At 43.6% G+C, this 21,926-nt stretch overlaps 1 protein-coding gene across 2 annotated transcripts in view; it reads right to left on the reverse strand.

Moving 5' to 3' along the window:
* Positions 1-21,926, reverse strand: part of LOC102462555 (zona pellucida-binding protein 1-like) — a 56,501-nt gene that overhangs the window by 24,722 nt on the left and 9,853 nt on the right. Inside the window, exons 2-5 of one of the 2 annotated variants that reach the window (XM_075921585.2) lie at positions 19,975-20,154; positions 15,330-15,455; positions 7,595-7,738; positions 1,295-1,513 (exon numbers count right to left, since the gene is read on the reverse strand). In XM_075921585.2, coding sequence (XP_075777700.2) covers positions 1,295-1,513; positions 7,595-7,738; positions 15,330-15,455; positions 19,975-20,154 — 669 coding nt within the window. The other variant, XM_089776471.1, reaches the window with a different exon arrangement.

Raw genomic sequence — 21,926 nt, forward strand, 5'->3', positions numbered from 1 at the left:
ATATATATTTCCCTGGAATTAATATTAATTCAATATTAAAGAGTTTTCTGGATCCAACTTATTTTGGATATCCAGCATCTGTGAGTTTGGGTGACTTCTTTTTATGCTTAACATTTTTTATATTTTTTGTACACAAAATTACTGAACATTAAGCTTCTATGACATTGTTTCTTAAACTGTTCCATGACACACCGGTATGCCACGAGGCAGTTGGAGGTGTGCCACAGAGAAAAACAGAGTTCAAAATGGCCACCCTTAAAGGAGCAGGTGATCTTTTTTTTTTTTTTTTTTTTTTGGCTCAATAACTTTCCCCTGGCTTCTTTTTTTCCCCACCTCTCAACAAAAAAATCCTTCGTGTTACTCATAAAAAAAATTATTGATTGGTGTTCCTCTGTCTTAAAAAGTTTAAGAAACACTGTCCTATGATCTTAGTTCACGGGTGTAAAAGCTTGATCCTTATAAACTGGAATTAATTGTCTAAACCTAAAATTAATCTCAGATATTTCTGGAGAACCTATTGCCATTGCATTCAGCTAAAACTCAAACTAGTCTCTAGACAGAGACTGAAGTTAAAAATATTTATGGCCTTTTAATATTAGTGTTTTCTGAAATCACAGAAGAATCTTGCCATTCGTTTCAATGGGAGCAGAATCAGAATAAAAAGAACTAGCAGTTAAGTTGTGAAAATGTTTAAAACCAAGGCAAACAAGATACTTCTCACAGAATATGGTCTATAGTTTTGACTTGGGAACACAGAGTATGTCTACACTTGCACCCTCTTTTGAGATAGGGATACAAATGAAGACATTCGAAATTGCAAATGAAGCCGGGATTTAAATATCCCGTGCTTCATTTGCATATTCGCATTATGGCGCTATTTTGAAATAAATGACGCTGTTAAGACACGGTTATTTTGAGAGAAAACCCTTCTCTTGAAATAACTGGTAAACCTCATTGTATGAGGAATAAAGGTTATTTTGAGAGAAGGGTTTTCTCTCAAAATAACCGTGTCTTAACAGCGTCTGTTATTTCGAAATAGCGCCATAATGCGAATATGCAAATGAAGCACAGGATATTTAAATCCTGGCTTTATCTGCAATTTCGAATGTCTTCATTTCCATTCCTCTCTCAAAAGAGGGTGCAAGTGTAGAAATGCCCACAGCTACAAAAGCTAATTTTATTACAAATATAATTATATTGTTCATTTTCTTGGCTACATATAAACCATGCAACATATTCTCATGTCATTTGAAAGTAACAGAATATTTAGTTGTTAGAAAAATATATACCTTACCCACAAACTGAAATGTAAGTTTGTGTGTTAGCATCGCCATTGTATCTGTAGCTGCATGGCATTGTGTATTCCACTGCCGGATCTCACACTGAAGATCACGGATTAAGTTCTCCATATTTTCTAATAGTTGTTTTTCAAATGAAGCAACTGCATTGGTTTCACAGGTTTCTGTTTTGAATTCAGATGACAGATGTATACTTTTCCCTGGCTTATGATAGACTACAAAAATGAAAATAAAAATTAAAATGATCTCTCAAGTATATACACTTCCTGTTTTATCTGATCTATATTTCTCCATCTAATTAACTTGTACCCATGCATTAAGATTCCAGTATTGTCATTCTAGGTACGTCTACACAGGGGCACTATTTCGGGATAACATTAATTATCCTCAAATAGGGTTCTACATGTCTCAAGAGCACACCTATTATTTCAAAGTATATTTGAAATAATGGGGTTCTTATTCCAACTTTCTATAAACCTTGTTGCACAAGGATTAAGAAAGACACTGGAATAGCGATTTATTTCAAAATTAGTTCTGTGTAGACAGCACCAAATTTCAGAATAAGCTATTTTGAAATAAGCTACTCAATTTGCGTAGCTCAAATTGCGTAGCTTACTTTGAGATATGAGATACTGTGTAGACGTACCCTCTGTGTACCACTCTGAAGCCCAGAATATCTGTTGTCACTGTCAAATGACAGAAACAGCTACAAATATGAGTGAGAGCTCTTTTTATTCAAAATATCACAAGGTTCAATTATTTGAGGATTTGTGCTCTGTTACTACCCAACTGTTAAATTCTCAGCCATACTGACTTTATGAAATATATCCCTGTGACAGCAAAGCAGGTATCTCTGCCTTGACAAAAGTCCTAGATCAGCGTTTCCCAAACTATGGACCATGGCCCAGTACCGGGCCGCAGGAAAAAAATACCGGACCTCAGCGTGTTGCTGGGGTGTTCCGGGCTCCTGGAGTGCCTGTGTGGTGCTGGGTCCCCCAAGCTCTGTGTGGGCGAAGTCTGCAGCCGGATGTTCCGGCTCCCGGCAAAGGCGTAGCTAGGAGAGATCGGGGGGGGGAAGGGAAGAGTAGGAGGGGAGAGCCAGCCACCGGAAGCAGCACTGGACAGAGGAATCGGGGCGGGCTGGGGAGATTGGGGGGGAGGCAGGCAGCAGAAGCAGAGCTGGCTGGGGGGGAGGGGCCTGGCGAGGGGAGATCGGGAGGAGGAGTAGGGGAGAAGCAGCTGCCAGAAGCAGGGCTTGCCTGGGGCATCTGGGCTGGCCAGAAGAGATTGGGGGCCAGTGGAAGCAGGGCTGCCGGGGGGCGTGAGATCGGGGGCAGGGAGCTGGCTGGGGAAGATGGGGGGGGCGGGGAGAAGCAGCTGCTGGAAGCAGTGCTGGAAGCGGGCAGCAGGGCAGGCCAAGGGAGATTTCCCCTCCCCCTCCCCCGCAAAGCACGAGTCCGGCCTGGTGATTCTATTGCCCCCCCCCCCCCCCCCCTGTCCCTCGAGTTGTTGCGAACTGTCTGTCTGGTAGACACACTCATGCAGCCTGAGTACATTTACCAGCCAGGCACTTCGAAACTACAAACTGATACATCTAGTAATAATACAACTTACCTAATGAGAAAATACCAGACATGTTATATGTCTGGTATTTTCTCAGTTTGTTTTGTATGTGTTTATATTTTTGGGCTGCAAAAAACTATACTGAAAAACAAGGGTTCCAACTAAAGTAAAAAGTTTGGGAAACCCTGGTCTAACCAGCTTTCTGTCTGTCTTACATTCCATTTATCCAATCCATATTCTTTAATTTGCTGGCAAGAATATTGTGGGTGACCTTATCAAAAGCTTTGCTAAAGCTGGCACTGGGGGCTTTGGGAGGACCAGAAACAACTTATGTGAATATTCATCATTTGATTAATGAATATGCAAATATGCAAATGAATGTTATCGGTCCTCCAAAAGTTCGTGAATGGATTTACTGGTCCCCGTGTCAAATATTTGGGAACCCCTGTCCTAGATCATTGTGATATCATAGATAACTAAAAAAAATCACCATCTTTCTCTACAACTAATGTAGATGCAACAATTTCCATTGTTGTATGAAAGAGACTGCAGAGATGGTGAATTGCTTGGCTCAAATGCCACACCCATGTAACAACATGGGCTTTCAGTTACTAGTAATATATATAGTGCTTTATTGCCATCATAGTAGCTAAACTTTGATATATATTCTCTTGTTATGTATAATTCCTAATAATTTATTTTATCCTCAAAAAGTAGTAAATGGAGTGGGGGGGGGGGAACACTCTGAAATGAATGCAATAAAGTGTTACTGCTGCAAAAAACAAATACTAAAAAAAATCAGGAAATCTTAGAGACTAAGGTTGATTGGCTAATGTAAGTACAATCACACTGTATCTATGTTATGGTCTAAGAAGAAGAAAGTAATACATTGAAGTTTTACATTCAGAAAGTGAAACTAGAAAAGAAAATAAACATTTGAGTAACATAACTGTATTAACATTGCCTGAGCAACCCTAACTTTTGAAATGTCCTAATTTTTGAGTACTTACTCTGACAGCATTAATGCTCAGTGTTCACTCCAACTGGTAAGCAAATGGCTTGGTTAACTTCCTATAATATTGCTGTCTGCAGACATACACTCTCCCAGATGAGATGGAGCAAGGTAACAACAGCATGTAGGCAGTAACTGGGTATTTAAGATATTCTATTGTTTAATTTTATGAAGTGCAAATTGAATCTCTCTAGTCCAGCACTCTTGGGACCTGACTGATGCCAAACCAGAGAATTTGCTGAACCACGGGAGGTCAATATTGTCTAGCAGCATTACCAACACTTCCACTGCTTACTGGGCTCTTCGAAGACATTTGGGGTAAATTAAAGCTAAACAATAGCTCAGAACACTGAGAATCAGTACTGAGTACAAACTTTATGGGACTGTGGAAAACTTGGTCACACCCACGAAAACTGAACATCTAGCTAACTAAAATCATCCCAGACCACGGATGTTGCCAGACCAGAGAGTGCCAGACTAGAGAAATTCAACTTGTAGTTAAAATGTAATGTATGAACAGTGAATCAGTCTAAATCAGAACCTCATTTCACGAGGCATAACGGAGCGGTTGATAAAGGCTTCCCTTGTTGACCGCAGCGTATCCAAACTGCCCCACTGTGCCGCCAAACAGCTGAACGGCACAGCACTGTGGCCATTTTGATGTAAATGAATCGGCGATTATTTAAATTGCCGCTTCATTTTCCTATGTCTAGTAAACTCATCTACATGGCTCCGTCAACGGAGCCATGTAGTCTAGACATACCCAAATAGTTATATTAGTATTTTTTTCTTTGACTTTTTTTTTTGAGGGGAGGGGAGGAGTGTTATCCTAGTTTCTCCAAAGACAATACTTAGTCATTACTCTAGATACTTATCTCCACCTTTATTTTGCTAGTAATAAATTAAACAAGACCTGATATCCATACTATAAAGCATTCATTCTTTTCATATTTTTATTTGCTATACTGTAAACTTATTCACCTAAAAGATCTTCTCGTAGTCCATGTTTGTTATGTATAAGCATTTCTGATGTCTCAGATCAACAAATGCATTGTAAGGTCCCATAGAACATATGTATTTTTAATTAATGGATTTTTTTCACTTTGTACTTGGGCATACTGTATCTGTTCAACAGTTGCATGCAGGCTCCAGCTTTCAATTTACTGACAGATTGCAAAATACTGAAGCTATTTCAGGAATAAGGTTTAAAGTTGATAGAATCAGATTCTTATTTTGTTATCTTTTAGCAAAATGTTAAGCACTTTATGTAAACGTGAATGAGAATTGCTAAGTGCTCAGCACTTCTGAAAATCAAACCACTTAATAAACAATAATAACCTACAATCTAACACTTTTAATCCATAGACCTTAAAAGTATTTTACAAAAGGAAGTTATTCCCATTTTCCTGGTGAAGGCATTGAAGCATGGAGAAATGAACTCACTTGTCCCAAAATCACACAACAGCTCAGTGGAAGACTCAAAAACACAATCCAGATCTGCTGACTCTTATGTCAGTGCCCTAACTAATCCTAAATTAGGATTTAGGAGCTTCACTTTGGCATCCATTTTTAAAATCTTGGATCTTATTTGTGACATCATGATGCTAATCTCAAGGAATATTAATATCCCCCCATCCAAATATATTTTGAATAATTTCTACAGCAATTGTTCTCAAAATGTGGTCCCCAGACTAGTAGTGATCTATGACTGTCTTTGCAGATAGGTTGAGAGCTCAGGGCTCTGCCCCCCTGCAATGGGGAGCCTGCACTGGTACTCCAGACCAACTTCCCCCCCTCCCGAGGTTGGAGCATCCACTGAGGGGGTGGGGGAAGAACCTCACTAGTCAGATGCAGCTTCACGCACTGCCTGGTAGCTTTCCCTGCTGCTCCCACTGGCTGGAATCACATCCAATGGGAGAGAGACGCAGTGCCTGAGATTGGTGGGAGGCATGGAGCTAGGTAAACATCCTCCAACTCCCTCCTGTCCAGAAGCCTCACCACATCCTTTCATGCTCCACCCTCCCACCAAGACCCCTACCCCACTTCTGCACCCTCCCTTCCCTCCACCTTGTCCCTGCACCCTACCTCACTCCCAGACCTTTCCTCTCCAACCAGTCCTCCACCCTACCTCCCACCCAGACCACCTGACCCCTAGCTCACTCATGCATCCATTTTGTCATCATGGGTGCTTGATTTGTGGTCCATGGAAGATCTGCATTGAGTGAGCCATAGGCCAAAAAGTTTGAGAGAAACAGTTCTATAGGATCTAAACTGCTGCTACTATGCCACAGTTATCTTGATTCCAGGTATTTTAACTGTCTTGTTGTGAAGTACTGAGTGAGTCTTAAAAGATGCTTAGAATCTTCAGCTCTCACTGACTGCAATGGGACTTGAGACACTCAGCACCTCACACAAGGTGTTCAGCTCAGACCATATGCTTGTTTTCCACAAGAGCTGTTATATTAAATTTGCGTTTGAAGGTAGTGCAAGTTTTCCTGAAATTAAATACAAACATATACAGGGGCTGCTTGGAAAAAGGTTCAGTCTGGTAAGTTTGTGATCAAATCATTCTGAAATAAAAATGGAATCCAAATGTACAAGTGAGGTATGGATCAAGATAATATGCATGGTACTGTTCCCTTCATATGGCCACCAGGTGGCAATGCAGCATAGTAATTACTTGAGCTGCTTAGGATTTTGAAGTAAAGAAATTTTATATTACATTTTTTTCATTCTGCAGATGCACACCAGAAAACACCTACTATCAGCATAATTTAAGATGTAGGAATTTAATATGCTGGCATATTACTCAAAATATCAATCCATATTACATATCTCACTTGCCGTTTTGTCATCCTGGATGTGAAACTTTTCAGATTTCAAACTAGAAGACCCATTAATTCATTCCCTGTCTTGACAGAAATGTTCCATAGTAGTTACAATAGAGTCAACACAAAGGATCACATTTGGAGGGGAAAGGCTAAAACCTGAGATTTTACAGAAGCTGATCTGAGACTATGGAATATCCGTCCAGAAGAAGTGAGAAATGATCACAGACCTCCCTATCCTTCAAAAAAAAGCAACCTCCCACTTTCCCCTCCACACACACACTTCTTTAGCCTAACATTTCTTATAACAATAGCTACGAAAAGATAAAAAGGAGGAATAGAAACCCACATCCTCTTAAACAATTCTAGAAACCACTTGTAAGGAGGGAGAAATCTAGTCCACTTGTTACAGTTTAAAAGCCTTTGAATACTTTTCTAAGTGTGTATCTACACTGGAGGGCTTAGTTTGCATAGCTTATTTCAAGTTGAGCTATGTCAATTGTGTAGTTTATTTCGAAATAGCTTATTTCAAAATAAGGAGCATCCACATAGCACCTATTTCGAAATAGAACACTTTTCCTCTGACTTCCCTTACTCCTCATACAATGAAGGTTACAGGAGTCGGAGTAAGAAGTTCTCCAGCTTGACACTATTTTGACACTATTTTGAAATAACTGTCTGCTGTGTAGACACAGGATAAGTTATTTCAAAATAGTGTTGCAATGTAGATGTATTCTAAGTATGGTTTAATCATGAGTTCAGATATTTCAGTGAAGCAAATTTGAATACAAATAAAATAATATTAATGTATTTTAATAACAAATATGAAATTAATGCTATGGAAAAACAGCATTTGAATAAAAATTCAGAAACAAAACTAAGGTTTTACTTACCATAGACCATGAAACGGATTTCTGTTGTCACATCTTTATTGTTATATACATATATGACATTGCAGATGTAACTTCCGGAGTCACTCCCATGAATGTTATAAATCTCCAGGCTACCATCATCAGTTAAAACAAATCTTTGTGATTCTAGCAATAAAAAATAAAACATTTATGCTTGCTCTGTGGGTTCCAGTGCATCATGTGAACTATGTGTGACAGTGCTCCCTACATTCCATTCTTCTCAAAACACAAATGATATTAATAAATAGCTACAGATGAAAAGATAAGCAGATGGTGGGATATGTGAAAAACTTATTTGGAGAACATAGATTCCACTATTTAGTGAATACAAACCAATAATATAATGAAATGAAAGTAGGCTATTATGTTAGACACAAACTTAGTTCTTAGGCTCAGGGTATATCTGTACAGCAATCAGGGGCTGAGTTCACACTTGACATAGACATACCTAAGCTAGCTTCAGTTTAGCTAGCTTGTGAACTTGAGCAGTGATGCTATGGCATTGCACATTACAACACTGACAAGCCCTGTGAGTATCTACCTGAGGTGGCAAGCAGACTTGTACAGCTCTCACAGAAATGAATACTACAAGTCAGAGTAAAACTCTACGGCTACGTCTACATTGGCCCCTTTTCCGGAAGGGGCATGGTAATTTTTGAAATCGCAATAGGGAAATGCGCGGGGGATTTAAATATCCCCCGCGGCATTTAAATAAAAATGTCCGCCGCTTTTTTCAGGCTTTTAGAAAAGCCGGAAAAGAGCGTCTACACCGGCCCCGATCCTCCGGAAAAAGCACCCTTTTCCGGAGGATCTTATTCCTACTTTGAAGTAGGAATAAGATCCTCCAGAAAAGGGCTTTTTTTCCGGAGGATCGGGGCCAGTGTAGACGCTCTTTTCCGGCTTTTCTAAAAGCCGGAAAAAAGCGGCGGACATTTTTATTTAAATGCCGCGGGGGATATTTAAATCCCCCGCGCATTTCCCTATTGCGATTTCAAAAATTACCATGCCCCTTCCGGAAAAGGGGCCAATGTAGACGTAGCCTACGTGTATGTATACTCAAGCTGCAATGCTCCCTGTGATTGCACCATCATTAAGGAGACTTCCATTGATTTCAGTGGGTTTTGGATCAGGCCCATATTGCACTTTTCATCTGTATATCAAAGCACTTTTCACAGGCTGTATTATTTCTGCTTTACCATGAATAGAAACTGAGGCACATAAAGAAGACATTATTTGTCCAAAGTCACACAGCACGTCAATGATAAAAAGGGCATATAACCCAGGTCTTCTGACTTTCAGTTCATTGTTCATCTAGAGGGACTAATTCACCTGGTAAATGAGCTATAAACAGAAAACTGAAGTCTCTTAAGTCTAGGAGAGCTTCAAGTATTGCAAAGTTTGTTTAAAACATTAAAGTCATGTCTACACTAGGAAATTATTTTGAAATTAGTAAATTTGACTTAACTCCCAATTTAACAAATTTGAACTAGTGTGTCCTCACAACAGGGAAGCCCTGAAGTTAGTTTGAATTAATCTGAAATAGCACATCCACACTGAATGGAGCCTACCTCAGACTTAGAGCCCCTGGAAGCAATCTGGAGAGGGCACCAGGAGAGCAGATACTTCCTGTGGCTGCTAGATCAGGCAAGCTGCGACACGTGTTTGCAGGGGCTCTTCGATACAGCTGTGTCTCACAAGGCACTCCTCCACTGCATCCCCCATCACGGGACAAAAAAGGGACACAGTGGGCATGCACCATCTTGTGCTCTGGTTGCCCGTGCAGATGCCACAGCACTGACACCATGGTGCCAGAGCTACTGCAAAACAGCGCCAGGCTCACAGGCCTTGTGCTATGCCTCATGGTGCGGTATTTTCAAAATGCCCACATGTTGCTTCAGCAGGACGATGTCGAGGATGTGGTCAAGGAAAATAAACCCCAGCATGGCCTGTGGGCCTTGGTCACCCAGGTCATGGTGCTCCTGCTGCTGCACATGCCCCTCAATCCCCTGGACCCTGTTGAATGCTGCTTTTGATGGAGGGAGATGAACTCGGACTGGTGCAACTGTATGGTCCTGCATGGATGGGACCATCAGCAGTGGCTGCAGAACTTCTGCATGTAGAAGGCCACCTTTCTGGAGCTCTGCGAGTGGCTCACCCCTACCCTCAGGCAACAGGACATCTGCATGAGTCCCACCATCCCTGTGCAGAAGCGCATGTCCTTTGCCCTGTGGAAGCTCACCATACTGGACAGCTACAACTCCATCGGGAACCAGTTCTGTGTGGGGAAATCCACAGTCAGGGCCATGCTCCTGCAGGTAGCCAAAGCCATCAACCACATGCTGCTGTGGAGGATCATCACTCTGGGAAATGTGGACACCATCGTCAACAGCTTTGCCACCATGGGCTTTCCAAACTGTGGGGTAGAGGGAGCGTAGATGGCATGCACATCCCCATCTTGGCCCCTGACCACCGGGCCTCAGAGTTTATCAACCGAAAGGGGCAATTCTCCATGGGGATGCAGGCCCTCATGGATCACAAGGGGCCTTTCACCAACATCAGTGCTGGATAGTCAGGTAAGGCGCATGACACTCACATCTTCCACCTTCTTCCAAAAGTTGCATGCTGGCACTTTTTTCCCCAACCACACCATCAGAGTTGGATAAGTACACATGCTCGTAGGCTACGTCTACACTGGCATGATTTTCCGGAAATGCTTTTAATGGAAAAGTTTTCCGTTAAAAGCATTTTCGGAAAAGAGCATCTAGATTGGCAGGACGCATTTCCGCAAAAGCACTTTTTGCGGAAAAGCGTCTGTGGCCAATCTAGACGCACTTTTCCGCAAAAAAGCCCCGAGCGCCATTTTTGCGATCAGGGCTTTTTTGCGGAAACGAAATCTCTGCTGTCTACACTGGCCCTTTTGCGCAAAAGTCTTTTGGAAAAAGACTTTTGCCCGAACAGGAGCAGCATAGTATTTCCGCAAAAAGCACTGATTTCTTACAGTAGGAAGTCAGTGATTTTGTGGAAATGCAAGCGGCCAGTGTAGACAGCTGGCAAGTTTTTCCGGAAAAGCGGCTGATTTTCCGGAAAAACTGGCCAGTCTAGACACAGCCATAGTGATCCTGGGCGATGCGACCTACCCTGTGATCCTCTGGCTCATGAAGCCCTACATAAGCAGCTTGGACCCCAGCAAGGAGGAGTTCAACACCAGGCTGAGCAGATGCAGCATGGTGGTGGAATGTGCATTCAGGGATTTAAAAGAAAGGTTTGGGACTCCCCTCACCTGTCTGAACCTCAGTGAGTGCAACATCCCCTTCATGGTGATGGCCTGTTGTGTGCTCCACAACCTGTGTGAAAGAAAGGGGGAGACTTTTCTGCCAGGATAGGGGGGATGAGGCTGAACATTTGGCCAAGGAGTTCAAGCATATGGATATCAATTCCATCAGGAGAGAACAGCAAGGGGCTTTGCTCATCAGAGAGGCCCTGAAGGACAGTTTCATGGAAGGCCTGTTCTGAGACTTACCCCCTTGCCTCTCCACAAGGGCCCCCTGCATTTCCTCTGTGTGCCTTTCATCCCTCAGCCTTATCTTTCCCTGCCCGCCCTTCCCACCTCCCCTGCAGAGCAAACAATAGACATCTTTTTTGGAAAAAAACCAGGACTCTTTATTTGAGCGACATATAACAGAGGAAGGAATGGGAAAAGAACCTGGAATGGGGAGAGGGGCTCAGGAATAGGGCTGGAAGTAGTGTCTGCCTTTGGGTGGTTTGGAGACCCCGGCTGCTCTACAGGTCTCACTGTCCCATGTTCAGGGGTCCCAGTAGCTCCTAAGGAGCCTTGGAGGGAAAGCCATGGGGCAAGCAGGGAGGTGGCTGGTGGCCTGCCCCATGGACAATGCCATGCACTCGATCACCTAGATGAGGGTGGAGAACACAAAGTCATGCTGGCATGCCAGCTTGTCCCAGGTAGAATTTCTCAGCCCCTAGTCATCCCGGCGCTCCTCCCAGTCGGTGGCCCACTCCTGGTACTCTTCCTCGAGTCCCTGGACAAGGGACTTACATGTAGGCCATCCACTCCCTCATGACCTCCTCCAAGGTGCATTTGCACCTGTTGATGCCACTCAGTCTGGTAGATGGAGTGGAAGGTGAGGGATGGACTAAGCTCACAGCTGACCCAGCTATGAAGAAAAGTGACAAGGGTAGTCATCACAGGAGATGCTGTGTATGAAGCCTTACCCTAATCTCTAAGCAATACCAAAGGTCTCAGTTCAGACGGTGACAATGTGCTTTGAGCAAGGCCATATGTCTTCTAGACTGGGGGCACTTTCCAGCAGGTGCACAGATGTCCCAGGGGGGCATTGCAACACCCATGGCCTGGGGACAAGCAGGCATGGGAGGGGAGGATGGGGCAACTTGGCTTCCTTCTGTGTCCTGCACACACCGGGTCCAGTATTAGTGGTGTCCTACAAAGAGAGAACTTCTATTCCTGCCCACTGGAGGGGTGGTTGCGGGGAGATAGCAGACACTGCTTGCCAGAGAGAGAGCTAATGGGTTTTCCTTCTCTTCCTCTTCCCAGATTTCCATGAATTAGATCAAGCCTCTCTGCATCACCGTTTTTTACCAGGAATGGATGCTGCCTGAGTGTGGACATGATCCTGGGCCATGTGTGGCACATGTGTGGTTCCATGACCCCAGACTACTTAGTGGTGGCTTGTCATGGGAAGGTATCCCACCACAGAGGTCAGAGTAAGGCAGGCCTTTCCAAAACCTTGTAAGAAGGACTTAGGGGTTCCTGTGTCAGAGCATCATGGAGCTGAGTGCTCTGAACTGGTGCTCCATGTGCTGACATGTGAACAAGCTGTTGCGTGACCCATAGACTGAGAAAAGAGCATGCAGCCCCTCGCAGCTCATTGCTTGCCCCTGCTTGTGGGATAGGGAAAGAAAACTCACCTGAAGTGTCCTCCCCAGGTTTGTTGGAAGCCTGGGAGACATCCTAGTAGGGAAGGACCAGCTCACAAGTGAGGAGCAGCCCCTGGCTGGCCGCCTCCTCCTCCTGCTCATCCTCCTCTGCCACCCCACCCTCCTGCAGGCTGACATCGGGCATGTTCTGGCCACTCAATTAAGATGGCAGGGGAGGTGATGGGCCTCCCCATTTCCAGGATGGCATTGAGCTGTTCTTAGTAGTGTAAGGTGTGCAGTGCTGCCCCAGAGCATCCGCTCTGCTCTCTGGCCTTGAAGTAGGACTGCCACAGCTCTTTTATTTTCATGTGGCACAGGTTGAGGATCCTGGTGTGCCCTTTCTTGGCCAGGCTGGCGGCTATCCTGTCATAGATATCTGTGTTACTTTTCTTGGAGCAGAGATTCCAGAGGTTGGACTCCTCCCCAACACCTTGATGAGGTCCACCAGTCCAGACCAGAACTCTTCTGCATCCCTGGGCAGTGGAGACCATGGGAGCAGCAAAAGTGCTGGCAGTGTTTGGGATGTCCGAGGACATTGGGGTCACTAATGACTCCCTGGGGTACTCTCTTGCACAGGGCTTGCAAAACTGGCCATGTGGGACAAGCCCTTCTCCTGCTCCCGGGACTTTTACAGTTCCGCAGGAGAAGGAGAACAGTAGAGATGCCTGGTGTGGCCAGAGAGATCAGAGTTGCAGCTGCAAGAGGCCTCTAGAGGCCAATTATTTCAAAATAGTGGCACCGGAGTGTCCCCACTACCATTATATTGAAATAACTATTTCAAAATTAGCATTACTCCTAATGAAATTCAGAAGTACAGATTTTGAATTCTGCGTTTCGAAATAACAGGCATGGTCACGTAGACATTCTGCTTATAAATTTGATGTTGGGGGGTATATGTGTTATTTTGAACAAAAGTCATAGTGCCGATCAGAGCTAAGAAGTTTAAACAGTAGCTAGGCTATGTCTACACTGCAGGCTTTTTGCACAAGAACTGTTTTGTGCAAGAGTTCTTACGCAAAAGGTCTTGTGCAAGAGTGCGTCTCCACTGCCATGTGCTTTTGTGCAAGAAACCCCTGTTGCCTGTCCACACTGCCTCCTTGCGCAAGAGGGCTTATTGCTCATGGGGAGAGGAATAACTCTTGCGCAGGAAGCCCTCTGTTTCGACGCTTTACTGTAAATTTACTTGTGCAACAACATGCATGCAGTGTAGATGCTCCACAAGTTTTTGCGCAAGAACGGCCATTCTTGCACAAGAAGCCTGCAGTGTAGACATAGCCTAGAGGTTTACAAAAATGAAAAAGCACTTCAAATTTTTTTTTCAGATTTTTCCTCCACACAGAAATTTTCCATGGGGAAGTGATAAGGACCAGAGGCCCTATTATGCCTGGGGAATATATTGAACTTTTTTTAACAAAAAAAAAACCAGAACAAAAAAAACGCTTCCATTGAAATTAATGAAAATGTTTCTGGGGATTGATGTTTATAAGACTATGATCTTGTAGACACAATCTAAAGATCATAATTACCGGGGCTTGACAAGTGGTGGTGAACTCCGCTTGCCAGCCGCGCGGTTTGGCACGCTGCGCATCCACTGATCGTGCTGCGGCGCAGTGCCAGGCTAAATTCTACTCACCACAGGCGAGTAGATTGCCCTAATTGTTGAGCCCTGATAATTACAAATTAGAATAACCTTTCCAGTGAGCATGAATAATAATCTTCCTTAGATTTTTTTTAAGATTGTACATATGAACATCAAATATGGCCAAAAGCAGAAATACAGAAAATTCTAACTCAAAATTGTCATTCCAGTACACTCCTAGATTTAACCTCAGTACAGATGTCTCTAGGCTTTATTGGAAACGATCATATACTTTTAACTTATTACTACTGTTCCCTAATTGAGCTCTGAGTGAAAAGCAAGCCTGAAGTTCCAAACATTGATGTATTCTTACATTTGAAGATTCAATATGATCAAAAAGTGAGCCCAGTCAGGATGAAATGGGGAGAGATTTTGGGACCTCAAAAAAGATTGGGGAGGCGGTTCTTTTTAATTTCCTTACATCACATTTTGGTCCCTAGTTGTCTGCTCTTTTCTTTCCTTTCTTTTCCAATTTTCCCTCTTTCTATTTTTTTACTTCATTCTTTCTTTTTCTCTTTTTGTGTTGTTTCTAGCACAGCTTCTTTCATATTTTATGTCTTTCCTACATTTAAAATTCATTCTCTTCATTTCCCCCCCTCAAATCAGAACACAGTTGTAGTCAGTTTCTGTCAGAACTCGTATATAGAAAGCATCACAGTCAACTTCCTTCTCCATCAGGTTGTCTACACATGGCGCCTAATCACAAAGGAAAGATGACCAGAATCATATGGTTGTAAACAGTTTACCTTTTCAGACAGTTATCCACACACAACTTTAGAGTGCTGATTTGCCCGCTGTTGCTGGCAGAAACTCAAACTCCACAATCTTAAATAGATATGGATCGACATTTGCCCCGTAGAGGAATGTTTCCTTATAATATTTTTTTTCTTTTTTACCAATAATTTGAGCCTTAGAATTTTACCGACTATCTTTCAAACTGTTTATATTGCTCTCTACTTATAACTTCTGATTTGTTATTTTTCATCAGAATGCACTTACGCTTTCTATCAAATACAATACATTTATCCAAAATCCTCTTGTTTGAACATCCTGTTTCAGTTCAGCTCAGTGCAAAAGTCATATTAAAAGGTGTAAATTAGCTGCAAATGTTAAAAATATAATTACCTTTGGTTATTAATCCTATGGGACCGGTCCACTGATATTTTGGATCAATGATTCTCTGATTTAACAGCTTTTGAGTCAAACATTTAAGAATTAAGTCTTTGGAATTAATGAGAACATATACTGGAACTAAAACAGAAAAAAAATATAATTAGATAGACTGAAATCAAAATGAATATAGACAAGGAGAGACCCAGAAGCCAAGGAATCACACTTCATAGTAGCTCTGAGTTTGAAATACTGACCTGACTGAAAATCAGAATTCCCATTCTTATTTTGAGTAGGCACAAAAAGAGCTTTGGTTTCTAATGATGTCAGTCCAGACTGTAAATCTAGGACTACAATTATCACCCACAGTTAGTATGCATCTACACAGCACCCTAAACTCGAAATAAGATATGCAATTTGCACTATACAAATTATGTTTCTTATTTCGATTCTATTTTGAAATTTGAAATTTGGCACGTCTACACAGCGCCAAAATTTTGAAAAAACATTATTTTGAGACATCCTTTAACCCTCGTGGAATGAGGGTTACAAGGATGCTGAAATAGACACCTATTATTTTGAAAAATATTTCAAAATAACAGGTAGCTTGTTAAGACACAGGGTAGCTATTTTGGGATACCTCTGGTATCCCAAAATAGCTGTTCTATATAGACATAGCCTTAAGGAATAAGCAACATGAGAAGATATAAAAACAAAAACACCCTAGATTAACAATATCTATGAAGTGTTGGAACACTGACTAGTACAAATAGGAACATAAAAACTGCCAAACTGTCTCAGACTAAAGGAAGGAACAGAAAAAGTAATCATTAAGTGTTCCATCTCCTGATCCCAGCTTTTGACAAGGAGAGGCTAAGGACACGATCCCTGCCCATACTGTCTAATAACCAATGATGAGCTATTGTCCCTGAATTTATCTACTTCTTTTTAGAACCCTGCAAAAGCCTAGGCTGTCACAACACCCTCTGGCAAGGTGTTACACATATTGACTGCACCGTGTGAAGAAATAATTCCTTTTGTTTTAAACCTGCTACCTATTAATTTCATTTGGTTACCATTAGTCTTTGTGTTATGGGAAGGAGTAAATGACTCTTCTTTAAGTCTTCTTTTTTCACACCAGTTATGATTTTATAGATCTCTGTCATATCTCCCCTTGGTTGTCTCTTTTCCAAGCTGAAAAGTCCCAGTTTTATTAATTGCTCCTCATATGGCAGCTGTTCCATACCCCTAATAATTTTTCTTGCCATTTTCTGAACTTTTCCCAATGCCAAAGTATATTTTTGAGATGAGGCTACCACATCTGCATGCAGTATTCAAGATGTGGGCAAACCATGGATTTATAAAGAGGCAATAAGATATTCCATGTCTTCTTCTCTATCTCCTTTTTAATGATTATTAACATTCTGATTGCTTTTTTGACTGATACTGCACATTATCTGGATGTTTTCCAGAGAACTATCCACAGTGATTCTAAGATCTGTCTTGAATGGTAACAGCTAATTTAGTCCCTATCATTCTATATATATTGTTGGGATTATGTTTTCCAATATACATCACTTTGCATTTATCAACATTAAAATTCATTTGCCATTTTCTTGGCCAGTCACATAGGGTATGTCTACACTACCCCGCTAGTTCGAACTAGCGGGGTAATGTAGGCATACCGCAATTGCAAATGAAGCCCGGGATTTGAATTTCCCGGGCCTCATTTGCATAAGCGGGGTGCCGCCATTTTTAAATCCCCGCTCGTTCGAACCCCGTGCCGCGCGGCTACACGCGGCACGAACTAGGTAGTTCGAACTAGGCTTCCTAGTTTGCCTCCTCACTGCTTACCTCCTCACTGCTTACCCCTTCCTCCAGATGGTTTACGAATATGTTAAAATGGTCCCAGTTCCCAGTATGGACCCGTGGGGGACACCACTAGTTACTGTAACTATTCAGACACAACCCCTCTCCCTCATCTCCACTGGTGTCTAGCTAGCTGGACATACCCCTCTGCTTTCCCTTCTTCCTTGACCTTAGTTCTCTTAGCGTATGTCTACACTACAGCGTTATTTCGAAATAGCTTATTTTGAAATAATGCGTCTACACACAAAATGTAGCATTTTGATATTTCAAAATAGTGCGTCCACAGAGTGGACGCTAAAACGCATTTAAGGCCGGCTGGAACCAGGTCCAGCAGGGCATCAAGTCAGGAGTTACTTTGTGTGGCTGCTGCCTGAGGCTATCTGAGGCCTGTGCTTAAAGGGACTCCCCTGAACAACCAGTTCTCAGCTTTCCCTGCTTGCTTGCCTACCTCGATGAGGGACTGCAAAGCATTTTGTCTCTGTATGCTCTGGTTGCCCTCAATCGGGACACCACAGCACTCTGCAACATGGAGCCAGAGCTGCTCCTGGGCACTCTGGAGCTTCTCGTGGATGCGTTGCTGCGAGCCTGGCTGCACCTTCTGCAGGCTGCCATCCGGGAGGTCCACTGGGGTGCTGTCAGTATCCAGGAGGCCCTGCGGCAGAATTTCCACCCTGAGGAGCACTAACAGCCTCCCTGGTCTGCCCCATTGAGGGCTTGTGCCTCATTCCTCCTTCACGTCCTTCCACTTACCCCTCCCTAACTTCCCTTCCTGATGTAAAATAAAATACATGTATTTTCATGAACACAAACTCTCTTTATTTAACCAAACTCGGGTGGAGGGAATGAAACTCTGGTAAGACTGGAGGAAGGAGGCAGGAGAGGGGAAGAGAGAGGGTGGGAGAGGAGAGAGGGAAACCTGGGCGGAGGGAGTTGGAAGGGGGAAGCAAGGGGAAGAAGCAGGAGGAGAAGTTCAGGGCTCAGGGTTGGGGGTCTCGCTGGACCAACTTGATTTTCATGCGAACCTGCTCCTGGGTTTGCATGTGGCCTTTGGTGGCCAGGCTGGCAGCTATCCTGCCATAGATGGCCGCATTCCTCCATCTAGTGCGGAGATCATGGACGTTGGGGGCATCTCCCCCAACCTGAATAAGGTCCATGATCTCCACCCTGGACTAGAAAGGCGCTCGCCTTTTCCAGGCCCTGGCAGGCTCCTGGGGAGCGGTGGAGGGCTGGCTGCTAGTGGCTTGCTGGCTCGTGTTTTGGGGCCACTGGGTCAGGAGCAGTGACTGCTGGCTCTGGGCTGGCAGGCTTGGAGCTAGCACAGGCACTGTGGCCAGAATCAACCCCTTTAAGGGCTCTTGGGAGAGAAGGAGGGAGAGAAGTGTTCTTGGTTGAGGCTGGAGTGGCCACCAGGGCACCTGAGAAGGCTGGAGGCCCCCTATTTCGATATAAGTGTCTACACAGAACTTATTTCGAAATAGCTATTTCAAATTTGGCATTATTCCTCGTGGAATGAGGTTTACCAAATTTGAAATAAGCGCTCCGCTATTTCAATTTAATTTCAAAAGAGCAGATTGGCTGTGTATACGCTAGTAAAGTTATTTCAAAATAACAGCTGTTATTTCAAAATAACTTTGCTGTATAGACATACCCTTAGTTACAATTTGTGTTAAGCTCTTCTTCTTCTTGTTACTCAAGGTCATGAGGCCCAACTTTGCCTAGATACCATATTGCTTATGAACAGGGCCCAACAAATAATGCAATCTACTCACCTGTGGCAAGTAGATTGCAACCCGGAAGAGCCGGGTTCGGGCAATCTGCACATGCGTGGAACGATCTGCGCATGCACAGATCGCCGGACAGAGCAGCTGGTGGGTGGGGCTCACCATGGTTCAGTGAGCCCTGCTTATGAATATGCATGAGATCTATGGAATGTGTGTGAAGTGTGAATGAGAAACACCTAATGGAAAGGTAGTTTAGGACAGTGGTCCCCAACGCTGTGCCGCGGGTGCCATGGCGCCCACCGGGGCATTTATGTGCGCTCACCGAAACATCTGGGCTGGTCCCGCACACGGCACATGCGTGGTGCCGGCCCTGGGCTCAGGGCACATAGGCGGCCCCCACCCCTGGGCACACGGCACATGCGTGGCCCCAACCCAGGAAGAGTGGTGCGTGAGCGGCCCAGCCCACAGATACCCGGCATTTGAGCGGCCGCGCCCCTGGGCGCCCGGCACCTACGAAAGGTTGGGGACCACTGGTTTAGGATCTGTAACCTTTTGATGCAAACAAAGACCCTGCAAGCAGACAAATTAACTGAGAAGTGGCCAGAAAATCTCTCTCTCACTCTGACAAGATGTAACATCACAGCAGAAACCTGGGACCAGCCCAGAGAAAGTAAAGCCTCCTGCAGATCCAAAGGGATCTCCTAAGGAACCTCATGGCTGAGTGTCCAAGAAGCTGACACCTGGCCCAGCACTCCAGCCACCAGCAAAATCAAAAGTAATCTACACCGCACTTGCAGCCTGCCTCCAAACTGCCAGCATGAATGATATGTATGTGTGGGTATCATCTTACTCTTAAGAATCTGTACTAATAAACAACCCCAACAGCAATACTGGTCCAGCCCACTCTTTGTCCAGGTTTGTTCCTCAGCAGGTCTGAGGAAGTGCAACATTCAACTCTGTCTATTATGAAAACTGACCATTTATTCCCACGCTTTGTTTCCTATCTTTTAACCAGTTACCAATCAATGAGTAAACGGATAATCAAGTTTCTCACAGTATTATGGGTTTACCAGTTGATCCTTCTATTCCAAGTATTTGATGAGAAATTTGTGGAGCATCTGGAATAGATGTGACTCCATCAGTTTCAGAAAAGGCCACTGAGTTATGAATTCTATCTATATTTTCTCGCTTCAAACGTGCAGCTCCTTTCTTGATAAGGCGACTCTTATCCAGACAGCAAGGATTTTCAGCTACATCAATAAAAAGGGAAAAACAGTATTACAAACTGTAAATGAAATGTAAACAATTAAATGGATACTCTACTATTTGTTACATAACATTTAAGTTTCATATTTTTACATTTCAAATTGGTTTATAATACTCTGAAACAAAAATTCAGTCTATCTTAGAGCTTGAAGCCAAGAGGTAAGCATTAGAAAATGGATATGTCACTTACTCTTTATAGAGATAAAATAGGAAGTGGACAATTTAGGGAGTAAATGTTATTAGGCTATTTGCAAATACAATGAAAGCTTTTCTTCTGTTAAGAGAATGCTGGATAACACTTTGTTAACTGGCATTGACGCTAGCCACAATACTGCTGTGTCTTCAGACATGTGTGCCTGACTCCCACCTGTCTAGCCAGCTGTTGTGGGGCTTCTGACAGCAGGCACTGCTAGCTGACTTCATCAGCAGGTGCCTCCTTCCCCCTCAGTCTGCCTCAAGCTGCTGGAAGCTCGATCTGCCAGTAGGGGTCAGGACAGAGCAATAAGCTTTGTTATCTGGCACATTCAATTAACCAGCAAAACCCATTCTCCAAGAGTGACCAATAAATAACAAAGCTTTCACTGTGTATGGAAAGTTGCCTGTCTTTTAGAATGGGTATGTGAATGAAATCTGGAGACTGGGAAAAAGGGACTCTCGGGGCCAAATTTCCAAAAGGGAGCATTTAAAAATGTTTTTTCTGCTAAAGTTATATTGTTTAGAAAAATAATTGTAGAAAATGCAATATTACAGAAAATGCAAACAGAGTTAGAATATAAAATATGAAAACTAAATCCAATCATTTATGTGTGTGAAATGCTGGGATTGCTATCCTACATTAAATGCAAATCTGAACACAGGTTGAACTATGGAGTGGCTGCTATATGAACTGAATTGTTTACTAGAGATGCAATATATGACCTTAAGTTTTATACCTTATAGCGACACTATAGTTAAACTCTCCCTATGAACAGTATAGTTTTATTTAGCTGCTATTCAGGGTCATCCAAGGGTTTTTGATGCCCTAGGAGAACTATGACTTTAGTACCCCTTCCCCAATTCAGTAATTTAGGAGAAGTAGTGAGAGACCCAGTGCTAAAGCCCCTGCATGGCCGACTCTGCCTGGTGTGTGAAAGAAGATGATCTGTGCACTGCTGTTCTCCTCTTCCCCCACTCCTGGAAGGAGAAACAGCAGCACAAGGAAGCATACACTGCAGGCTTTTCACCCACTGCTTACAATGACTGGGATTTTGGCTCCCCTTAAAGTCTGCCACCCTAGGAGCCCACCTACTTCACCTATAGGGTTGGATTGGCCCTGCTGGTGTTAATTCTTACTAACCAGAGCAGAGCCATTATATGGGTTCAGTAAAAACTAGGGCTGTCAAGTGATTTAAAAAATAGTCACGATTAATCGCACGATTTAAAAAATTAATCACGATTAATCGCATGCAGTGCCTCTTTGAAATGCTGCGGCGATGTTTCAAAGGGGCAGCACTGTGGAAGCCTGAGATCAGCTGGAGTCCTCAGCTGACCCCATGCTCAGCGCAGCTGCCCCTTGGAAAAGCTACCCCGGTGCTTCTAAGGGGCAGCACCATGGGAGCCCGGGGGCAGCTGGAGTCTCCAGCTGACCCCGGGCTCCGTGCAGCATTGCCCCTTTGAAGTACCACCGTGGCGCCTCAAAGAGGCAGCGCTTGAGGAGCCAGGGATCATCTGGAGTGCCAAGCTGATCCCCAGCTCTGCGTTGTACTGTCCCTTTGAA

The sequence above is a fragment of the Pelodiscus sinensis genome, chromosome 2 (assembly GCF_052426305.1).
Source record: "Pelodiscus sinensis isolate ZL-2025 chromosome 2, ASM5242630v1, whole genome shotgun sequence".
NCBI classification, from domain to species: Eukaryota; Metazoa; Chordata; order Testudines; family Trionychidae; genus Pelodiscus; species Pelodiscus sinensis.